Source organism: Carettochelys insculpta, chromosome 10, assembly GCF_033958435.1.
Source record: "Carettochelys insculpta isolate YL-2023 chromosome 10, ASM3395843v1, whole genome shotgun sequence".
Classification (NCBI taxonomy): domain Eukaryota; kingdom Metazoa; phylum Chordata; order Testudines; family Carettochelyidae; genus Carettochelys; species Carettochelys insculpta.
In genome coordinates this window covers 34,604,095-34,622,215 of record NC_134146.1, presented here as the reverse complement: position 1 = coordinate 34,622,215, position 18,121 = coordinate 34,604,095, and the positions used below count along the sequence as shown (strand labels likewise).

Here is an 18,121-nt window from a genome sequence, read left to right as displayed (position 1 = left end):
CTAAGCATGTATAAATACATACATGAGATGCAAATAGCATATGAATAACAAACCACAGTAAGCACTATTTGCAAAAGCTGGAATAAGCACAAAAAAACCCAAAAACAAAAATAAACAAACCCATAGCGATCATGCATGGTACTAATTATTAAAGTGACTAAATAGATTAATAACTCTTGGGGTTAATATACACTATAGTACAAATGTATGCAAGAGTTTCATGTGTGATCAAACATGCTTATATTTTTTCCAAGCATTTCTGTTAGTCATTTTTTTCCATTAATGTAGTAATCAAGAGCTCATTAAGACAGTCTGTTTGTGAGAGAGGATTTTCAGATTTCCATATTCTCAGAACAACTCTTTTGGCTATTAAATAGTTACTGCAATATTTCTTTATGTTAATGGGTAATACCAGCTCCTCCAGTATCCTGAAAATACACAAGATTGGGGAACGAAAGCTACTGACACTTAAACTTTTTGAGAGGCACAAAATATGGAGTTCCAGAGCACACGTGTCTTTTGACAGCTATAGAAAATGTGCAAAAGATTGGCATATGGCCTCTTTCTCTTTCTCAAAAATAATATTGCATTACAATATAAAGTGTTTGCTGTTCTATGTGAATCCTCACCAATTTGCCCTCTTACTGAGCTCCTTTTTTATATTCACACATGCCTTCAAATACTTTGCAGCAAACATGTCCTATAGCTGTAAATTGATTTCATGTAATTTGTCTCAAGGTCCCTGTGTGTGAAGGGTTTTCTATGGAAACTATATGAAAATTGTCCTTAAATTCAAGAAAAATTAGTTTAGGACCTTTAACTTATTAGGTAATGTGCAATAACTTACACTTCTGTATCTTTGACCTCATGTGACACAAGTACATTATAAATTGGTACTCTGTAAGGTAATGTGTAATTATTTGCTAATAACTGCATAATTATTATATGATTATAAAAACATAGTTTGGGTTTTCAAATAGCCGTTAGGGAATTGTGTCAAAACCCTACAGAATTTCTATATAGCTGGATGCCCAATTCCCTCAGGGAAATCCCAGTTTATATATATTATACATCATCAGTCTCATATGTATAAAATAAAACTAATCTCTGTTTGGATTTATAAATGAAATGTCAGTTTAGACATCTGTTCTGTATAGTGCAAAGTATGTTTTGCCTTCTATTAAAGAAGACTGAAATAATCTTAGTTTAGGACCTTACCCAACTCCTGTCAGAAAAAAGATAGAAAGTTAGATTGGGTCCATAACGTCCATTTCATTTCACCTCGAAGTCAATGGAAATATTTACACTGACCTCAGTGGATTCAGGACTTGAGGATTCAGTCCTTTGTGTCTTACCATATTTGTCCAACCACCAGGAACATAATTTATTTCCATTTGAAATTGATTTGATATGTTGTATAATAGCAAGGCGATGTTAGTTTCTACTATAGAATTAGAGCATTTTCACTTAGCTTCTAGGGTAAACGTTCTTTCCCACAGTAGGGTGGATAAATCCCATTACCTAAATGTTGTTCCATGTGATAAATGAAGCAAATTATGTTGAAAAAGCAGGTTTATACCACACAACATATGCCAAAAATACCATACTGTGGTTCTTCTTTTTGGACATTTTCACTAGAATTTCTCAGTCCCAGCTATTTATACATACATAACCCTAAACTCAGTTTTTCCCTCTTAGGAAGAAAATTCAATTTAACTACATTTATCTTACCAGAACAGACAAAGAGAGCAAAGACATGGCTCAGTAACGTGTTAGTAACAGAATCTACCTCTTCCTTGAGTATTTGAATTTGGCCCAGGTCATCCATCACAAATGACATTATCATGTGAATGCTATCTTGTGGCATTGGAAAATCACTGATGGTCTTCATCTGGGAATTTCTTCTGTATCTGAATGCACTAAAAGCCACACCATTATATTTCAATGGGAGATAGATCTGGCCCTCAACTGAGCTCCTAATGACAAGATGCCTGCAGCACAAAATTGCTGACTGATATATTTGTTAGCATGCTCAAGAGAGAAACCAAAGCCTGCGGGGGCCTACAGAGTAAAGTATTCTCTTAGTCCCAAAGATAGGGCCCTCCAGGTAAATGCTGAAGTACACTGGGTAGCTTAGGGAAGCTTGCAATGTCCCTGTGGTACCTGGTCTGTGGATAACCACAGAACTCCAATCACCAAGGTTACCCAGCTGGTATCTTTCCCAAGCACTTTTACATGTGGAATTTACTTCACAAATTAATCAGCTTCACAACCCACTTGTGTCTTTCTTTCACAGCCTCCCACTTGGGATACCACATGTTCACCTGGGCCCATGAATCTCTTCACAGTACTGCTCCCACTCTGTCCTCGCTGCAGACTGTGCCTGTGTTAGATGCATCCTACGCATGCAATTACACAGCCATCCAGGAAGATCCTGAAATACTGCATGTGCTTAGGGTTGTCTCTAAAATACTGCTAAATAAAGATCAGCAACATTCTTGCAAAGCCTAAGTAAGCTGCAGGCTGGATGGTTTTCCAAAAGAAAGCTAGAAAGCAGTTCTTGTATGTAATAGTTACAGCAGCCACCAGTTTCCCTTGTCCTGCACTATTTATTGCATTCACCCTGGGCACAGATTTCTGCAGTAGAGAAGACTATTAAACCTGGGAATATTTTTGCCAGTTAGGCAGAGACAGCTTGGTGGAAATCTCTCTCTCACAACCCTTGCCATGTATGTAGGGGATCTATTAAAAAGGGAATGAGTGAGTTTACCCTGCAGATTGAATGAAAGCATTACACGACTGCATTGGAATGACTGCAGCGGGGGAATGGTCGCCTCCAGTGTTGCAAGAGCAGCTTTCCAAAAGGGGCAATGATCGCTCAAGTACCTTGTCCAATCCCTCACCAAAGTTATCCGCGCCTTTTTACTGTCAGGAGTTTTACAGGGCTGCTTTGTAGCTGCCACCCACATTGCAAACAGATGGAACGGCATCCGCCAACCACCACGCCCAGATCGGATGCTCTTTAACTGAAGCTACAGCCCTGAGGCTGGCAGTAAGGCAGCAGCTCATTTACCAGCCAAAGTCAAATACTACAAAGGGAGGAGGCCCCAGGCTAGGCTAAATGGGTGTGCCCTGTGCCCCCCTAACCCTGGAACATGGGTCTTGGGCCGAGCAGGCTGCATGTCCACTCAACAAGCCCAAACCCTAAAGGAGCTGGTCCGATCCCAGGCATGCAGGGCTCCCTTTGGGACCAGCCTCTCCCGCCCAGGCGAGTCACAAGCGCTGGCAAAGCCCTTCCAGCCCCTCCCTGGGCGCCGAGCGGCACTTGGAAAGCGGCTCTGCCTCGGAAGACGCCTCGTCTCCCAGCTAAGGAATCTCCCCTCCGCCGAGAGCCCCGAGCCAGCGGTGCGACCTTACACGCCGGTCCCAGCGCTGGCGGGTGATCTCACCGCGGCAGCCGACGGCCCCCGCACCTAGAACCCCGGGGCGGTCCTCTCTACCCCCCCGCGGCTCTTCGCCGCCTGCTGGGGCCGGGATAAAGCAGCTGGATCTGCCCCCGCCTCGAGCCACAGGCCAAGGGCGCAGTGGGGCTGACGGGGGCGGTCCCAGCTTCGGTGGAGGAGCCGGGCCGGGCTCGCGCGGTGCCACACCCCTAGCCCGAGCGGGACAAGGCGCAGCCCGCCGCTGCAGCGGGCACCAGCTCCTTCCCCGCTGCGCCCCGGGGGCTGCGGTGCGCAGGAAAAGGGGCGTCCTGCGCTCCGGGCCCCGCTGCTCTGGGCTGGGATCCCGCAGGCGCCGGGCAAGGCTCTCCCCATTGTATGCGGCCGCTCCCCACTTCCTGTGCAGGACCCCAAGGCAGAGCCGCGTCCGGCCGCCCCCGCCGCAGCCGAAAGTTGCTGCCCGGGGCGGTGGGGGACAAGGTTAGGGCATTGGGGGCCTCAGGCACCACGAGCGCGCCCGCGCCGCGCCTCTCAGGGCACAGGCGTGCGGTGCTGGCCGCGCCCTTCGCTGCTCCCCTACCAGCGGGGCGGGAGGCCGCAGCGGGGTGCGAGCGGCTGTGCAAGAGGCCCGCCCGGGGCGGTGTGTGGCGCGCCCCGGGGTCTTGCTCCGGCAGCTGCGATCGGGAGCCCCGGGGCTAGACTCCCCGCAGTACTCGCGCAGCCGGCACTGACTCCCGCTCCTCGGCGGAGCGCCCCAGCCCTGGGTCCCCGGCCGGCCCCGACCTCCAAGCAGCCGGTGCCCTGCGCCCGCCAGCGGCGCCTTCGGCTCCCCGCGCCCAGGTGCCCTGGCGGCCTGGCCGCCTGCGACCCCCGCAGAGGTGCGGAGCTGAGCGCCCCGCCGCCGGGAGCGAGCCCCGGGCCCGGAGTCTCCCGTGCGCGCCCGGCCCAGCTCGGAGCGGTCAGGCCAGGGCCCGCAGTGGCCCGCAGCCGGCGGGTCTTGCCTCCGATCTTTGCACTGCACCGCCCGGGAGCGCGGCGGGCGCTACTGACCCCCCGGGGCTGAACCGGAGCCGCGCCCCGAGCGCCCGCTGAGTTTGAGCCCGGGGGCACGTGGGCTGCGCCGGTCGCCCTGCACCACGCGGCCCCCGGTGCCCCGCGGCGGGCGGGCGGCTTCGCACAGCCGGGTACCCTACTCACGCCCACGGCGTCGCGTCGCCCCGGTTCTCAGCCAGCGCCGGTTACCTGCGGGGTGGGCAGATGTCGGCGGAGCGGTACAGTCCTCCCGGCTGCAGCCCGCGGCGAGCGGCTTCTTCCCGGGGCTGGCCGAGCCGGCGGCGGCAGCTCAGGGGTTAAATCCGCCTCTTGCCGTTTGATGCCTCGCTCGGTGCCGGCTGCAAAATGTGCCGCTGTTGCCCGAGCGGCTCCGGGGCTCTGCCCGGCCATTGCCTGCGCCTCCGCTTCCCGCTGGGAGCGCCCAGGCGGCGGCTGGAGCCCGGGGCAGATTGACGGCGGGAGCTGCGGCGCGCCGCTGGGAGAGGAGCCCGGGCGGTGCAGGATCGGAGCGAGCGAGGCCATGCGCCGGGAGAGCAGCCGCCCCGCCCGAGTCCCCGGGGCTGCCCGAGCTTTCGCGTCGGGACCTGCGCGGGGGGCGGCGAGCGGGAGCTAATCCCCCGGCGTTGGGGGGCGCCTGGCCGGAGCCGCCTCAGCCGAGCGCCTGGCTGGGATTTGCCGCGGCCCGGCGGGGGCTCTTTTTCCTGGAGAGTTGGGGTGAGGGAACCGTGGCGCTTCCCAGGCGGCTGCTCCTCGCGTCTTGGCTTTCCCCAGCCTCATTATTTCCAACTCCTCCCCTCCCCCCTCCCCCCTCCCCGGGAAAAACTGTACAGTCAGGGCTTCCCAAATGCGCGCCCCCGACTGGGTGCCAAGCGCGCCCCCGTCATTTGTGCCCCTTCTTGAAGCTCATTTTCATGACGTGGAAGAGCCTGGTCCAGGGCAACAACAACACACACCAGGAGAGAAAGAGAGAGAAGCCCGAGATTCTCCGCTGTGATCCAGCCTCCTTCCCAACGATGTGCGGCGGGTGCCCGGGGAAAGCGGCAGCGCCAGAGCCGGGAGCCTGCAGCAGCCCCCTTCTCCTCCCTCCTCCATTGAGTGTGCCAAACAGCAGCTCTGCATCCTAAAGAAGCTCATTGAGGAGCTCATTGCATTCCCGGCACGTTTCAAGCTTGCTTTTTTTTTTCTCCTTTTGCCTGAGCCTCAGCAGGAGTAGAGAGAGAGACACAGAGAGCCAGAGTGAAACCAGCAATCCTTAAACTGGAGCTTTTCACCATTTGTATTTATTTATTTATTTTAGATGTGCTCAAATCTCTCCTGAAACCCGGTAAGTACCAGCCTTCTGGTTCTCTTCTTTCTGCCTAGCTTCAAAGGCAACCCTCCCCCCCCCCAAACACACTGCCCCCCCCAGCATCATTTTCATTCCAGCCCTTGCAGAACAGCAAGAACTTAAGCAGCTATTTTGCAAAAGAGCCAGAGAGGACTGACGGATACTGCAATGTAGCTCTCTCTTTGCTTCCCTTTCTCTCTCCCTTCTTCCCAATTAGATCATGGCTCTAATTGCAGAGGGTATTTCTCTTTTCTCCCGGCTCCCCTTTCCTACAGCTGAAGGTTTTTCATTGGCAAGTTGAGCCTGAGGATTTGTAGCCCTTTCCCATTTCTCTCCCTAAATGCGTCTTTTCGCTTTTAAGTTTGTGCGGGGAAAGGGGGAGGGAGAGAATTCTTTAGCTGTGCATGGGAAAGGCAAAAGAAAAAAAGGTCATTTTGTTGATGGATTAGGACTAAATGCAACGATCCCCCGCCGAACAATTTTAATGGCTATTTCACTGACTCAGGAAGGGCTGCATCACCATCATTAGCATCATTAGCGTTTATTTATCCCCACACATTTGAAATATCTGGAGAAACGAAGGGGGGAGACTGCCTCTCGGGGAGCCGCATCTCATTAGTACAGTATTTGTTTCCTCTGATTGGAGAACGGTGTCTTCTTTTTGAAACGTAGGCAGGAGGACAGATAATTTATCAGCTGGTGTCAAGGTATTTTTCTTCCTCTTTCAGCTTTTTAATGGGGGTCTCTTGGTTGGTTTTGGGGGGCAAATATCATAATCCAAACCAGGCTGAGCATTTCAATCCGAAGTGCTTCTTCAGCTGTCACTTCGCCCTAGATCTGCAGATCGCATGGGCATGTGCTTTAGAAGGATTAATCATCTCTAAATGCTTTAATCAGCTAAAATGACTAATATGTAGTCGGTATTTATCTGATAAGATACCAGTAGCATTAATCCACCTGAGCGTCTGGAGTGGGGGAGGTTTTCTTTTGAATCACGTTTGTTAAGGATCATTAAAAACACTGTGGGAATTTCTAAAGGAAACTGTTAGATGAGGGGCATTCACCAACCCTGCACATTCCTGCAAAGTTACATAGAGAATATACTGAGCCAGTGGATTGGATATTGGATCAATGCAGTCTAACAGCTTTGGGAGTTTGTGTGTGGTGAGAAGGGTGTAATAGGGTATTGGTGAAATATATACACTGACATTTTGTCCTGTAATCAATGCAGGTTATGATGTACACGGAGGTAAGCCAGCAAATAAATGTTTCCTCTAAACACAGGTCATATGGTGAAAATATGCAAATATGCAATATGTTCAGTCTATCTGTTCATTTGCTATATAGAATGCATACTGTTTTCATTGCATATATGTCATTTCCTTGTGGGGGGAATGGCATTTATTATTAGAGAGTTCTATAGCTTTTAAGTCTAAAATCAGCCTGTACCATCCAACACTGGTAGTTTGTTTTGAATGTCTGCCTAGAAATTGCTGAACTTTCCAGGAGCCTAGTAAAAGTCTAGCAGCAATGGAGTTTTTTAGAGTGGTGTGATTAAATACTAAATTTCTGTGTTTTTATTTCTGTTACAGTTTTGTAATCAGCCACAAATGATGCAACCTTCCACAGCAGAGGCTCTCCACAAAGGAAGGATGTTGTGGTTAATTCTTCTAAGCACAATTGCTCTAGCATGGACTACACCAATTCCCTTCATAGAGGAAATTGAGGAGCCCTGCTTTGATCCATGTTACTGTGAAGTGAAAGAGAGCCTTTTCCATATACATTGTGACAATAAAGGATTTATAAATATCAGTCAGATAACAGAATTGTGGTCAAGACCCTTTAAACTTTATCTGCAGAGGAATTCCATGCGGAAATTATACACTAATAGCTTTCTTCATTTGAACAACGCTGTGTCTATTAACCTTGGGAACAATGCACTGCAGGACATTCAGACAGGGGCCTTTAATGGGCTCAAAGTTCTGAAGAAATTGTACCTGCATGAGAATAAATTAGACATTTTCAGAAATGACACTTTCATGGGTTTGGAAAGTCTGGAATATCTGCAGGCAGATTACAATGTCATTAAACGGATTGAAAGTGGGGCATTTCGAAATCTAAGCAAACTTAGAGTCTTGATCTTAAATGACAACCTTATCCCCATGCTTCCCACCAACCTATTTAAGTCGGTGTCCTTAACTCATTTGGACTTGCGGGGAAACAGGTTAAAAGTTCTTTCCTACCGAGGGATGCTGGACCATATTGGTAGGAGCCTGATGGAAATCCAGTTGGAGGAGAACCCTTGGAACTGTACCTGTGAAATTGTGCAGTTGAAAAGTTGGCTGGAGCGCATACCTTACACTGCCCTTGTGGGAGACATAACCTGTGAGACCCCTTTCCACTTCCATGGTAAGGACCTGAGGGAAATCAAAATGAGTAAACTGTGCCCCATGCTGTCTGACTCTGAGATCGAGGCCAGTGTGGGGATTCCTCAGTTGTCATCCAGCAAGGAGAACGCATGGCCTACTAAGCCTTCCTCCATGCTGTCCTCCTTCCATTTCACGGCTTCCTCTGTCGAGTACAAAACATCCAATAAGCAGCCCAAACCCACCAAGCAGCCCAGAGTGCCCAAACCTCCCCCTACACCCCGAGGCTTGTATCCTGGGCCGAACCAGCCTCCCATAGCTGCCTATCAAACCAGGCCTCCCATCCCCATCATATGCCCTACTGGGTGCTCATGTAGTTTGCACATCAACGACTTGGGCCTGACCGTCAATTGCAAGGAGAGAGGATTTCACAACATCTCCGAGCTCCTGCCCAGGCCCCTGAATGCCAAGAAGTTGTACCTGAGCGGCAATTTGATCCAGAAAATCTACCGCTCGGATTTTTGGAATTTTTCCTCCTTGGATCTCTTACACCTGGGGAACAACCGCATCTCCTACGTGCAGGACGGTGCTTTTATTAACCTGCCTAACCTGAAGAGCCTTTACCTGAACGGCAATGACATTGAGAGGCTGACCCCGGGCATGTTCCGGGGCTTGCAGAGCTTGCATTACCTCTACTTCGAGTACAACCTGATCCGGGAGATCCAGCCCGCAGCCTTCAGCCTCATGCCCAACCTGAAGCTGCTCTTCCTCAATGACAACCTGCTGCGGACCCTGCCCACCGACGCCTTTGCGGGCACCTCCCTGGCCAGGCTCAACCTGAGGAACAACCACTTCCTCTACCTGCCCGTGGCCGGGGTGCTGGAGCACCTCAACGCCATCGTACAGATCGACCTCAAGCTCAACCCCTGGGACTGCACATGCGACCTGGTGCCGCTCAAGCAGTGGATCGAGACCATCAGCTCGGTCATCGTGGTGGGGGACGTGCTGTGCGCCAGCCCGGAGAACCTCACCCGCCGGGACGTGCGCTCGGTGGAGCTGGAGGCGCTGTGCCCGGAGCTGCTGCACGCCGCGGCCGCCTCGCCCGCCCCGCCGGGGGGCAAGCCCAGCCCCACCAGCCCCTCGGCCTACGAGCTGCCCCCGGCCGGCGCCGCTGCCGTGCCGCTCTCCGTGCTCATCCTCAGCCTGCTGGTCCTCTTCTTCTCGGCCGTCTTCATCGCCGCGGGGCTCTTCGCCTTTGTGCTGCGCCGGCGGCGCAAGAAACTGCCCTTCCGCAGCAAGCGGCCGGAGGCGGGCGGGGACCTGGGCGGCATCCACATGCAGTGCCACCGCTTCTTCGAGGAGGGCGGCCGGGCCGCCGCCACGCCCGAGAAGGCCCCCCCGGTGGGGCACGTCTACGACTACATCCCGCACCCGGTGACCCACATGTGCAACAACCCCATCTACAAGCCCCGCGAGGGGGAGGCGGAGGGGGAGGCGGGAGGCGGGGCGGGGGAGCCGTTCGCCGAGCCCGGCCAGCCGGAGAATAGCACCCACTACCGGACCTTGCTGGAGAAGGAGCAGGAGTGGAGCCTGGCCGTGTCCAGCTCCCAGCTCAACACCATCGTGGCCGCCAACCACCACCCTCCGGCCGGCGGCGGCGCGCTGGCGCTGGAGCTTGCAGCACACGAGAAGAACGGCGGGCTGCTGCTCTTCCCGCCGGCCCCTGCAGGCCTGGAGCGGGAGCGGCCGCCGCCGCCCTGCGCGGTGGGCTTCGTGGACTGCCTGTACGGCACGGTGCCCAAGTTAAAGGAACTGCACGTCCACCCGCCTGGCATGCAGTACCCGGACCTCCAGCAGGACGCCAGGCTGAAAGAAACGCTGCTCTTCTCGGCCGGCAAGGGCTTCCCAGACCCGCCCCCTCCCAGCGAATACCTCGAGTTAAGGGCCAAACTCCAAACTAAGCCGGATTACCTCGAAGTCCTGGAGAAGACAACCTATAGGTTCTGACCACATAGCTTCCCTTCCCGCCCCCCCCCCGCCGCCAGTAGCGCCCCCGGCCCGGCCCCTCGCCAGCCCCACTGCAGCCGCATGATGAGAATACAGCTGTGTGCTCTCCCCCACCAGAAGTGTGTGTCTGGAGGCAGGGCCGTTCTCAGATCATTAATCAATGAAGTGCCTTCGCAGACTTGCCAGCAGATGTTAATCATTATTTTTTATACTGAAACTGAGACTTTGACTGTGCCATGTCTAAGGTATATTATTATTATTATTAATTATTATTATTAATTATTATTATTATTATGGGGATCTTTGTATTGATCCTAACTAAGTAAATTCTATGTCTCTTTTTTCCGTTGCAGTAAACGTTATATTTTTTTCCCTGAGGGTGGGGGTGGAGGGAAATGGCATTTTGTGGCTTTCTTTCTTCTTGCCCATCATGGCACAGATCCTGTACATTTATTTAAAACAATCAACTGCAGTTTGCTGCATGCCTGGAAACTGCAAGAGGGAAGGGGAGGGGGGTCTTGTTCAAATGTGCTCTCACTCTTGTCTCTCTCTCTCTCACACACACACACCCCTAGCCGCATCCACACACAGCTCCCTGCCCCAGCCGCCACCCAGGTCCCTAGCCAGTAACCACTCGGCTGTGCCCCACTTCCGCTACCCCTTTCCCCTCCTCTTCTCGAGGAGGGGGGATTCCATTTCCATTGTGAAGTCATCCGCAACGAAGAAGCCCATTGGATGTAACCACGTGGCGCGCACACACATAGGGATGATCAATGACACTTCATGACGCCATGAGATTTTGGAGGACATCGGCACTTTCTTATTGAAACAAACCCATAGGAATATACAAAACAAGTTACTGGGTACCTATCACTAACGGCTTTATAGGAAGCACTTTTAATGTTTTCTCTCTCACACACACAAAATACAGACAACAATGTGCATATATTTATTCTGTAATTTCAAGTGAATATAAATTGTAAAGGTAATGTTTACTCATTCATTGTACAGTGATGCGTCTGGTATAGCTTTCCTAATAAAAAGTTTTGAAAAAAATATACATATAGATATGTAGAGGATACAAAGCTTGAACCTAGACTTTCAGTCCCCTTATGGATGACTACGTCTGCCACCTTAACTCTGAAAGCTATTTCAGTAGTAACTGTTCAGTGCACTGTGATGTTAACAGGGAAAAACATTCTGTGTAACTTCTGCCACAATACTGCTTGTGACTTTAAAAATGCAATATGAAATGTTTTTCTTCCACATTGCACTGTAACTATATCAGAGGGGTTTTTTTTTTTACTTAAAAATAAGATGCAGAATTAACACAATTTCTTCTACTAATGTTGCTAGTAGAAACAGCAGCCTAGGAGAAAATAAGGCATTAGTATTAGAACTTTTCAGTACTGACATCAATTATACAATGAACTGAGTCGAGGGTGGAATAAAGCTTAGATGTAGATTTGAATATTATGTTCAGATTGCTCCTGGAAAGTTCTTTCCCTCCTGTGGAAAAAGACTGAAACAATATGGAAAAGGCAGGCCCAATAGCTGATTTTCCTGGTCTCTCCCTTGCCTTGCTGAAGTTAGAACAACTAGGGAGTTTTGGCTGATTTTACAAAATGTGTGTAATTGAAATGATGCTGCAGGATAGAAGGGCCGCGTCCCCCAATTTACAATTCACTTAGATCTCAGCAAAACCAAAGAAAAAATCGAATTTCCCCTGTAAGGTACCAGCTGGTATCTTGCCCGGGTAGAACTGAAGTGACACCTAGAAAGAGCCGAGGGAAAGCTTTGTTTGAGGAGTTACCCAATGCGGCCAGTAGGTGGCGCCGGAGCTCCAGCGATCGCTGCAAAGGCTGCAGCTGAGTCTTGCAACCCATCCGGTACTTTCTTCCTGGACTTCAGCGTCTGCCGTTAATAGCATGAAACCGTTATGTTGAATGTAATTCACCACACGTCACTAATGCCTTACATCAAGCTAGGGAACAAATTAAAAGAGAATGTGAGTGTCGGCTTCTTAGCTGTGCAGTTACTTTTGTGAGGACCTGTTCTAAAGATCTCAAATAATGAATTTTATATAAAAATAGCAAATCAAAATATATTTTGTGTTAGGAAGAACAATGCTCATGGCAGATTATCAAGGTAATTTGGAAAATGTTTCCACTGCATTAAAAAAATCTGTATCCAATGTTTTTGTCCCTTGGGGCATTTGTAATGGGGCTACATGTCCATAAGTGGCAACTTTTTGGAGTGGGTGAGGAAAAAGATCATATGTTTGCATGGATTGGTGTGTCACTTCCATGTCAGCTGTCCTGGTCAGGAATGGTTGTTTCCCTTCTTTTGTTCTGTCACAAAACTGTTCAGTGAGTTAAAAGATAGATGTTCTCCTCATATGTTCCTAATCACATCTTCGACAGGTACACACCATACAAGCTCTGTGTCTGTTTCTGAGAGCCACATGGAGGAAGTAGAAAGGATTTTCTGGAAGTCAGTAGTCAATCTGTGCCTTTGAGATGGTGGAAGGGGAGGGGACAGCTTCAAAAGTCTGTAAATCTTTGCATCATCTCCATGACAATATTGGTTTATATTAAGAATTTACGAAGTTCATAATCCGGTAGTATTGATGCTGTTTCATTATTACTGCATTCAGCACTAATCTATTCTTAATGGATATCAGAAGAGCATGCAGGTTTTTACAAAAAATAAACATCAGAGTACAAGGCCAGATCCTTCTGATAATAATCATTATAATTGCATTGATAGTGCTGCACTGTGCAAAACATGAAGTCTGATATGTCAGGTTAAAGTATAATCCCTGGTGTGACTGGTGCTGTGTGCATTTAGGAATAAAAAAGCAACCCCCTGAGTGTTCATAAATCATATCAAAGTATAAGCGAATCATTATAAATAATGTTTATATTTTATTTAAACTACAAAAAGGCAAGAGCATCTTGATATACATAGAAGTAGCAATTTCACCTGCAAATGGTGAGGGAATCTATTTATTGAGTGAAAATACATTTATTCTATGATAATGGAATTTTGTATTAAAGGAGATAATTTTTGGCTTAAAATGAGTTTTTTTTTCCTTGTGTAGGAAACTTATTTTCCTGTATGTTATAAACTCTTTGAAATCAGCTGGGGAGGATTCTCTGTGGAAATATTCAGAATATTTAATTGTGATATCTAATGTTTAATATGATAATTTTATTTTATTTTCCTGTGATAAGATGTTGTTGGGTGGATGGAAAAATTATTGTCCACATCAGAAAAGAAAAGCAGATTTGTCATAGCTGATCTGTGAAGGGAGACTATTCAGATCCATCAAACTGAATGCCCTAACTAATAAGAATTAATTTTAGAAGGAATGAAATAAAGTATATTCACATTCACATAAGAGATGTTTAATGGAACAATATTTTAAATAAAAATAGTTTTAGCTTAGTTCAGTGGTGTATTGTCAGGTAGTTAACATCAATTGAGCATCAGTTGCATGTGCTGTTGTATGTTGCTCAGAATCTTGTGGTAGAACATTCATCATATGGTTATTTTTATTCACTGATTTACTATGTTGAAATTCTCCCTCCAGGAGTAATGGAAAAAAGGACAGGATGGTAAGTCACAGTCATAGCTTATAATACAGGGATACCTAGAATGGTACCAAATATCAGGGTTATTTCCCATTTCTGTACAAAATCCCTCTCATCAGAAAGTGTTTGGGACTGGGAAACAAAAATCTCTTCTACCACAACAACAGAAGAGAAGGTGTTTTTTTCCCCTAATGGTATGAATACTTCTCCTAATGCAAGATCTGAGTTCATCACAGTATTCCTTCTCTAAAAGTCTGTTTTTGTAAGTCAATACAAGTGTGTTATAGTTAGGTAAATATTTCAAAGGGGTCATTTTTGAAGGATTTAAATGAAGTTGGTTGCCAGAACCCAGTTCTTTCAACTCAAGAGTATGTCTGTGCACTTTGAATGAATATTGTATGTTTTTATTATTTCTTTATTCATTGGACTTTGTGATTGCAGTTCATTTAATTTTGAGCTAGAAATGTACAGTCATGGTCAATTCAGTATTCTTAACTGTAAACATTTAAGTGAGTGGCACACAAAAAGTCATTACAAAATGTCCTCCTGCTTTGCCATGTTTTTCAAACTCTATTGCATGTAAGTACTAACTCGTGAGCGATATGTAAACCAGAGCAAGTAGCGATATTAACTTTAGTAGGGCTGTTCACACAAATAGGCTGTACAACATGTGGCCTTATTTGTGTCAGCGTCTACATGTCTGAGCTGTTGTGAGGCTGATGCCCAAAGTCCAGCTTCCATCACAAACCTGACAAGTGTGAAAATATTGAAGAACTGCAGTTCATCCAAAGTTGTAATCTGCTTTTCTAACATAGATGTACTTACCTTTTTGGAACAATAAGAACACTATGAATTTTCATATTTCATTTTGCAAGTGTTCAAATGGCAAAAACAATCAGTCCTCCTGTGAGTGTTCCCAGCATTCTTCTTGAGTGGCACTTTCCTATAGCTTTGAGATCTTTGTGGTGGAAATTATCAGATTTTTTCCCATGGAAAAATATGATTTGCAATGCATTTGGTGAATCTACACATTCACAACTTTTCCACACTAAAAATCAGCTTTGGCATAAAATGACTCTTTTCTGTCTTCTGGTTTCAGGTACATTTGAAGCAAGACAGGAAATGATTTATTTTCCCTGAAAGTAGCATTATGTAGGTGTTGAGAATTTCTTCACGCAGCCCTGCTCTTCTACCCTGGCTTATGCAACTGAGGTCTGATTCAAAGCCTAGTGAAGTCAGTGGCAGGAACCTTAATTCATCTCAATGCGCTTCGGACAGACTCTCATACTGGCTAAGCACAATGGCCATCATCTCACTCTCACTGAAGTCAGTGACTTCCTTGATGCAGTTTTGGGTTTAGCGTGCCCAGCTCAAGCCAGCTGGAGTTTTGCCTGTAAAAGGTGAACGGATAGGTCTGTATACCAGCTTGTATCACTTGAATTAAGTTGCATATCTGAAACTGATGTAGTTATTTTGCTGTAAATCTCTGTGTGAACAAAAGATTAGCTAAAGTCAATTTAGGTAAAGTGGTTATTTTACCAGAAGACCAATGTCAGTCAAACTGACTTTAGCCATTTTCATTCTGAAAAACTTGTAATTACACACAGATTTGTGCAGAAATAACTGAACTGTTCTTAGGAAAATTAAAATTGTCTCAATTCATCCAGCCTTTAGGAGTTAAGGCCTAATGTCAGGATGTTTATGAGTTAGCCAAATTCATCATATAATGTCTGATGTTTAAATATTTGAAAATACTGTATTAGTAGTGTTGCTACCTTATTTTTTACAGAAATTCTGAAATTAAAGAGATACAAACAATTAGTTTTTATATAGCTTTTTTATTGGTTAATCTCCTGTGTTTGTAGCTCTCCTTAAGGAGCTCAACATTTTTGTTCTCTCTCATGTTTTCTGTTTTCATTGTGTGTGTATGTACATATGGGGATAAGGTCTGTTTAATCTGACTGTTCATGGATTGCATCAGGAGGGCAATTATAGAAATGGAATATTGTAGGAGCAGAATATTTACCTTTTCCTATTGTGAGATTAGGGGAACATGTTTCCGGGGGTTATTTGTGGTGGCTTTCAGAGCAAAGACTGAGATCATCCCTTCTCCTGGAAGCTTGGAGGGAGGAGGGCCAAGGGGGAAGAGAGTCTTGTCAGCATCCCTTCACAGAGTTTCCAGCAGATAGTTCTACTGAGTAAACTACTTCAGTAGATAAGGCCTATGTCTGGGAATGTTAATGGTTCCAATCTAAAGTATAAGTTATGCCCACAAGAAGCCATATACAGAATGAGGGAATTGGTTTCCATAAATAATAATAAATAATAGTAAATACATTAACTGTAAAATAATAGAGCACAGTAATACATAAAACAGGTCAACAGTTCACAATCATGCATTTCATTTTGAAAATAATGGCAGGTCACTTTTTAAAATTCCCTTATTTTCCTAATCATAAAGTTCTTTAAATGTTTTAGAGCATTTCACATATTCTGTTAGTTCTAAAGAAACATTTTGATGTAAGGGACAAGTAGTTCCATATCCTTCCACCAATTGCATCAGAAAAACCTGTTCACCTAGATATGCGTGTAAAGCATACAATGAAGCTCTCTTTTCGAAAGAGAAATCCACTCTAGTGAATACGGATTGTAAGGATTGGAGTTGGATACAGATCACTGTGCCTAGGATTCCTGATCTGACCCAAATATGGAATAGGAAGTAATAGTTTATTTATGAATAGGGTTATTATCTTGATTTTTTTCCCCAGTTTAACCTTGATGGGAATTTTGTAGCTTCACTGAAGTCAATGGGTATTTTATGTGGTGAGGAACCATAGGATCACTTAAAGGTGTTTGAACATAAATATTTTAAAATTAAATAAATCTACCATGGAAGTAACTGTAGTAGAGGTGAGACTGTTTATCTGGGATGCTGTATGAGTGTGTTTTGATTTAATTTTACCAACCATGTTCTCCATTATTATTTTTTATGAGAAATTTTGGATAATTGGGGTTCAGCTATTCAGCACTTAACTGTATTCATTTATTTGGTCTATGTAAAAAAACACCCAAACAAATAACCAGAAACAGAAATGCCAGTACATTTATAGTATAGTATGTAAATCAAACAACCTAACTACAGTAGACTCTTTCATATCTGACAGTCTATTATCCAGAACTCTCAAATAACTGGCATTTTAACCATGTGTAAATTTTAGTTATGTTTTCCGTAAATACAGTGAGAATAAATACAAATAAATAGAGCAAAAACAGTATATGTTTACAGTGTACAGTATTACTGTGATTGGTAAATAAAGTACTTTGCATACATTTTTGTTTATTTCTTAATATCTGATCTTGTTTTAATTTAGTATTATGCATTGCTAGGTATACCTATATGTTATGTAGAATATTTTAATATCTTGCAACCTCCTGGTCCCTGGGCTGCTGGACATGAAAGTGTTTACTGTAGTTTTAAGATGGACCTTGACAAGTTTCTGAATGGGATTATACGACTCAGTTGCCTGAGATAGTGCGGTCCTAGATTTGATGGCACAGGGGAGGGGTGTCACTTTTAGTCCAATGTTCCTAAATCTTCACCGAGAAACTATTTTTAAAGATTGCTATGTGTGTTTTCACCATCCCGTGAGGCCTGTTATACCTGAGAATGGATGTGAATAGTGTTGTTGTGACCATGTTAGTTTCAGGGTATTAGAGAGTAAAGGTAAGCATGGTAATCTTTTATTGGACTAACTGGGATGGGTGAGAGACACAAGCTTTTGAGCCATACGCAGTTCTTTGTACAAGTCACTCTCTCACTAATAGCTGTTGGTCCAGTAAAGTATTAAGTCATTAACATTGCCACATGAATAAGTTTAATAGTAAAAGACATCTGGCATGTAAGATGCTATAGTGTCTGACTCAACACAGGGCAAGTGGTGTCTATTATTTGCTAGGTGGACAGCCTTTACGGAAAACATCTAAGACTCTAATTATAATAAGCACTCAAGAGCACCACTAAACTTTCCATCAGTTTTCAATTTCCCTCCCATTTCTCAAACAGCAATGGTGAGAAATGTGTGTGTAATTGCTCTAGAAAGCCACCTCAGTTTGAACACGAATGGACTGTGATCTTGCTGCCATTGAGGTCAATGAGAGTTATGTCATTAACTTTATTGGTAGCTGGACTGAACTCTCACTAATAGATAGTACCAAAATGCAATGTCAGCCTAACAGTGAAATTGTTTTTACAACTGTAACTGTTTCTAATGAGAAACAAGAGGGGTGGGGGTTAAGTAATATCTTTTATTGCACCAACTTCTGTTGGTGAGA

At 46.0% G+C, this 18,121-nt stretch overlaps 1 protein-coding gene across 1 annotated transcript; it reads left to right on the top strand.

Annotated features, from left to right (window-relative positions):
• The first annotated feature begins 5,347 nt into the window (after window positions 1-5,347).
• SLITRK3 (SLIT and NTRK like family member 3) lies at window positions 5,348-10,520 on the top strand. Its single transcript, XM_075004516.1, has 2 exons — window positions 5,348-5,817; window positions 7,413-10,520. The coding sequence occupies exon 2, from the start codon at window positions 7,431-7,433 to the stop codon at window positions 10,191-10,193; it is 2,763 nt and encodes a 920-aa protein (XP_074860617.1). The 5' UTR covers window positions 5,348-5,817; window positions 7,413-7,430; the 3' UTR covers window positions 10,194-10,520.
• Window positions 10,521-18,121: the final 7,601 nt, after the last annotated feature.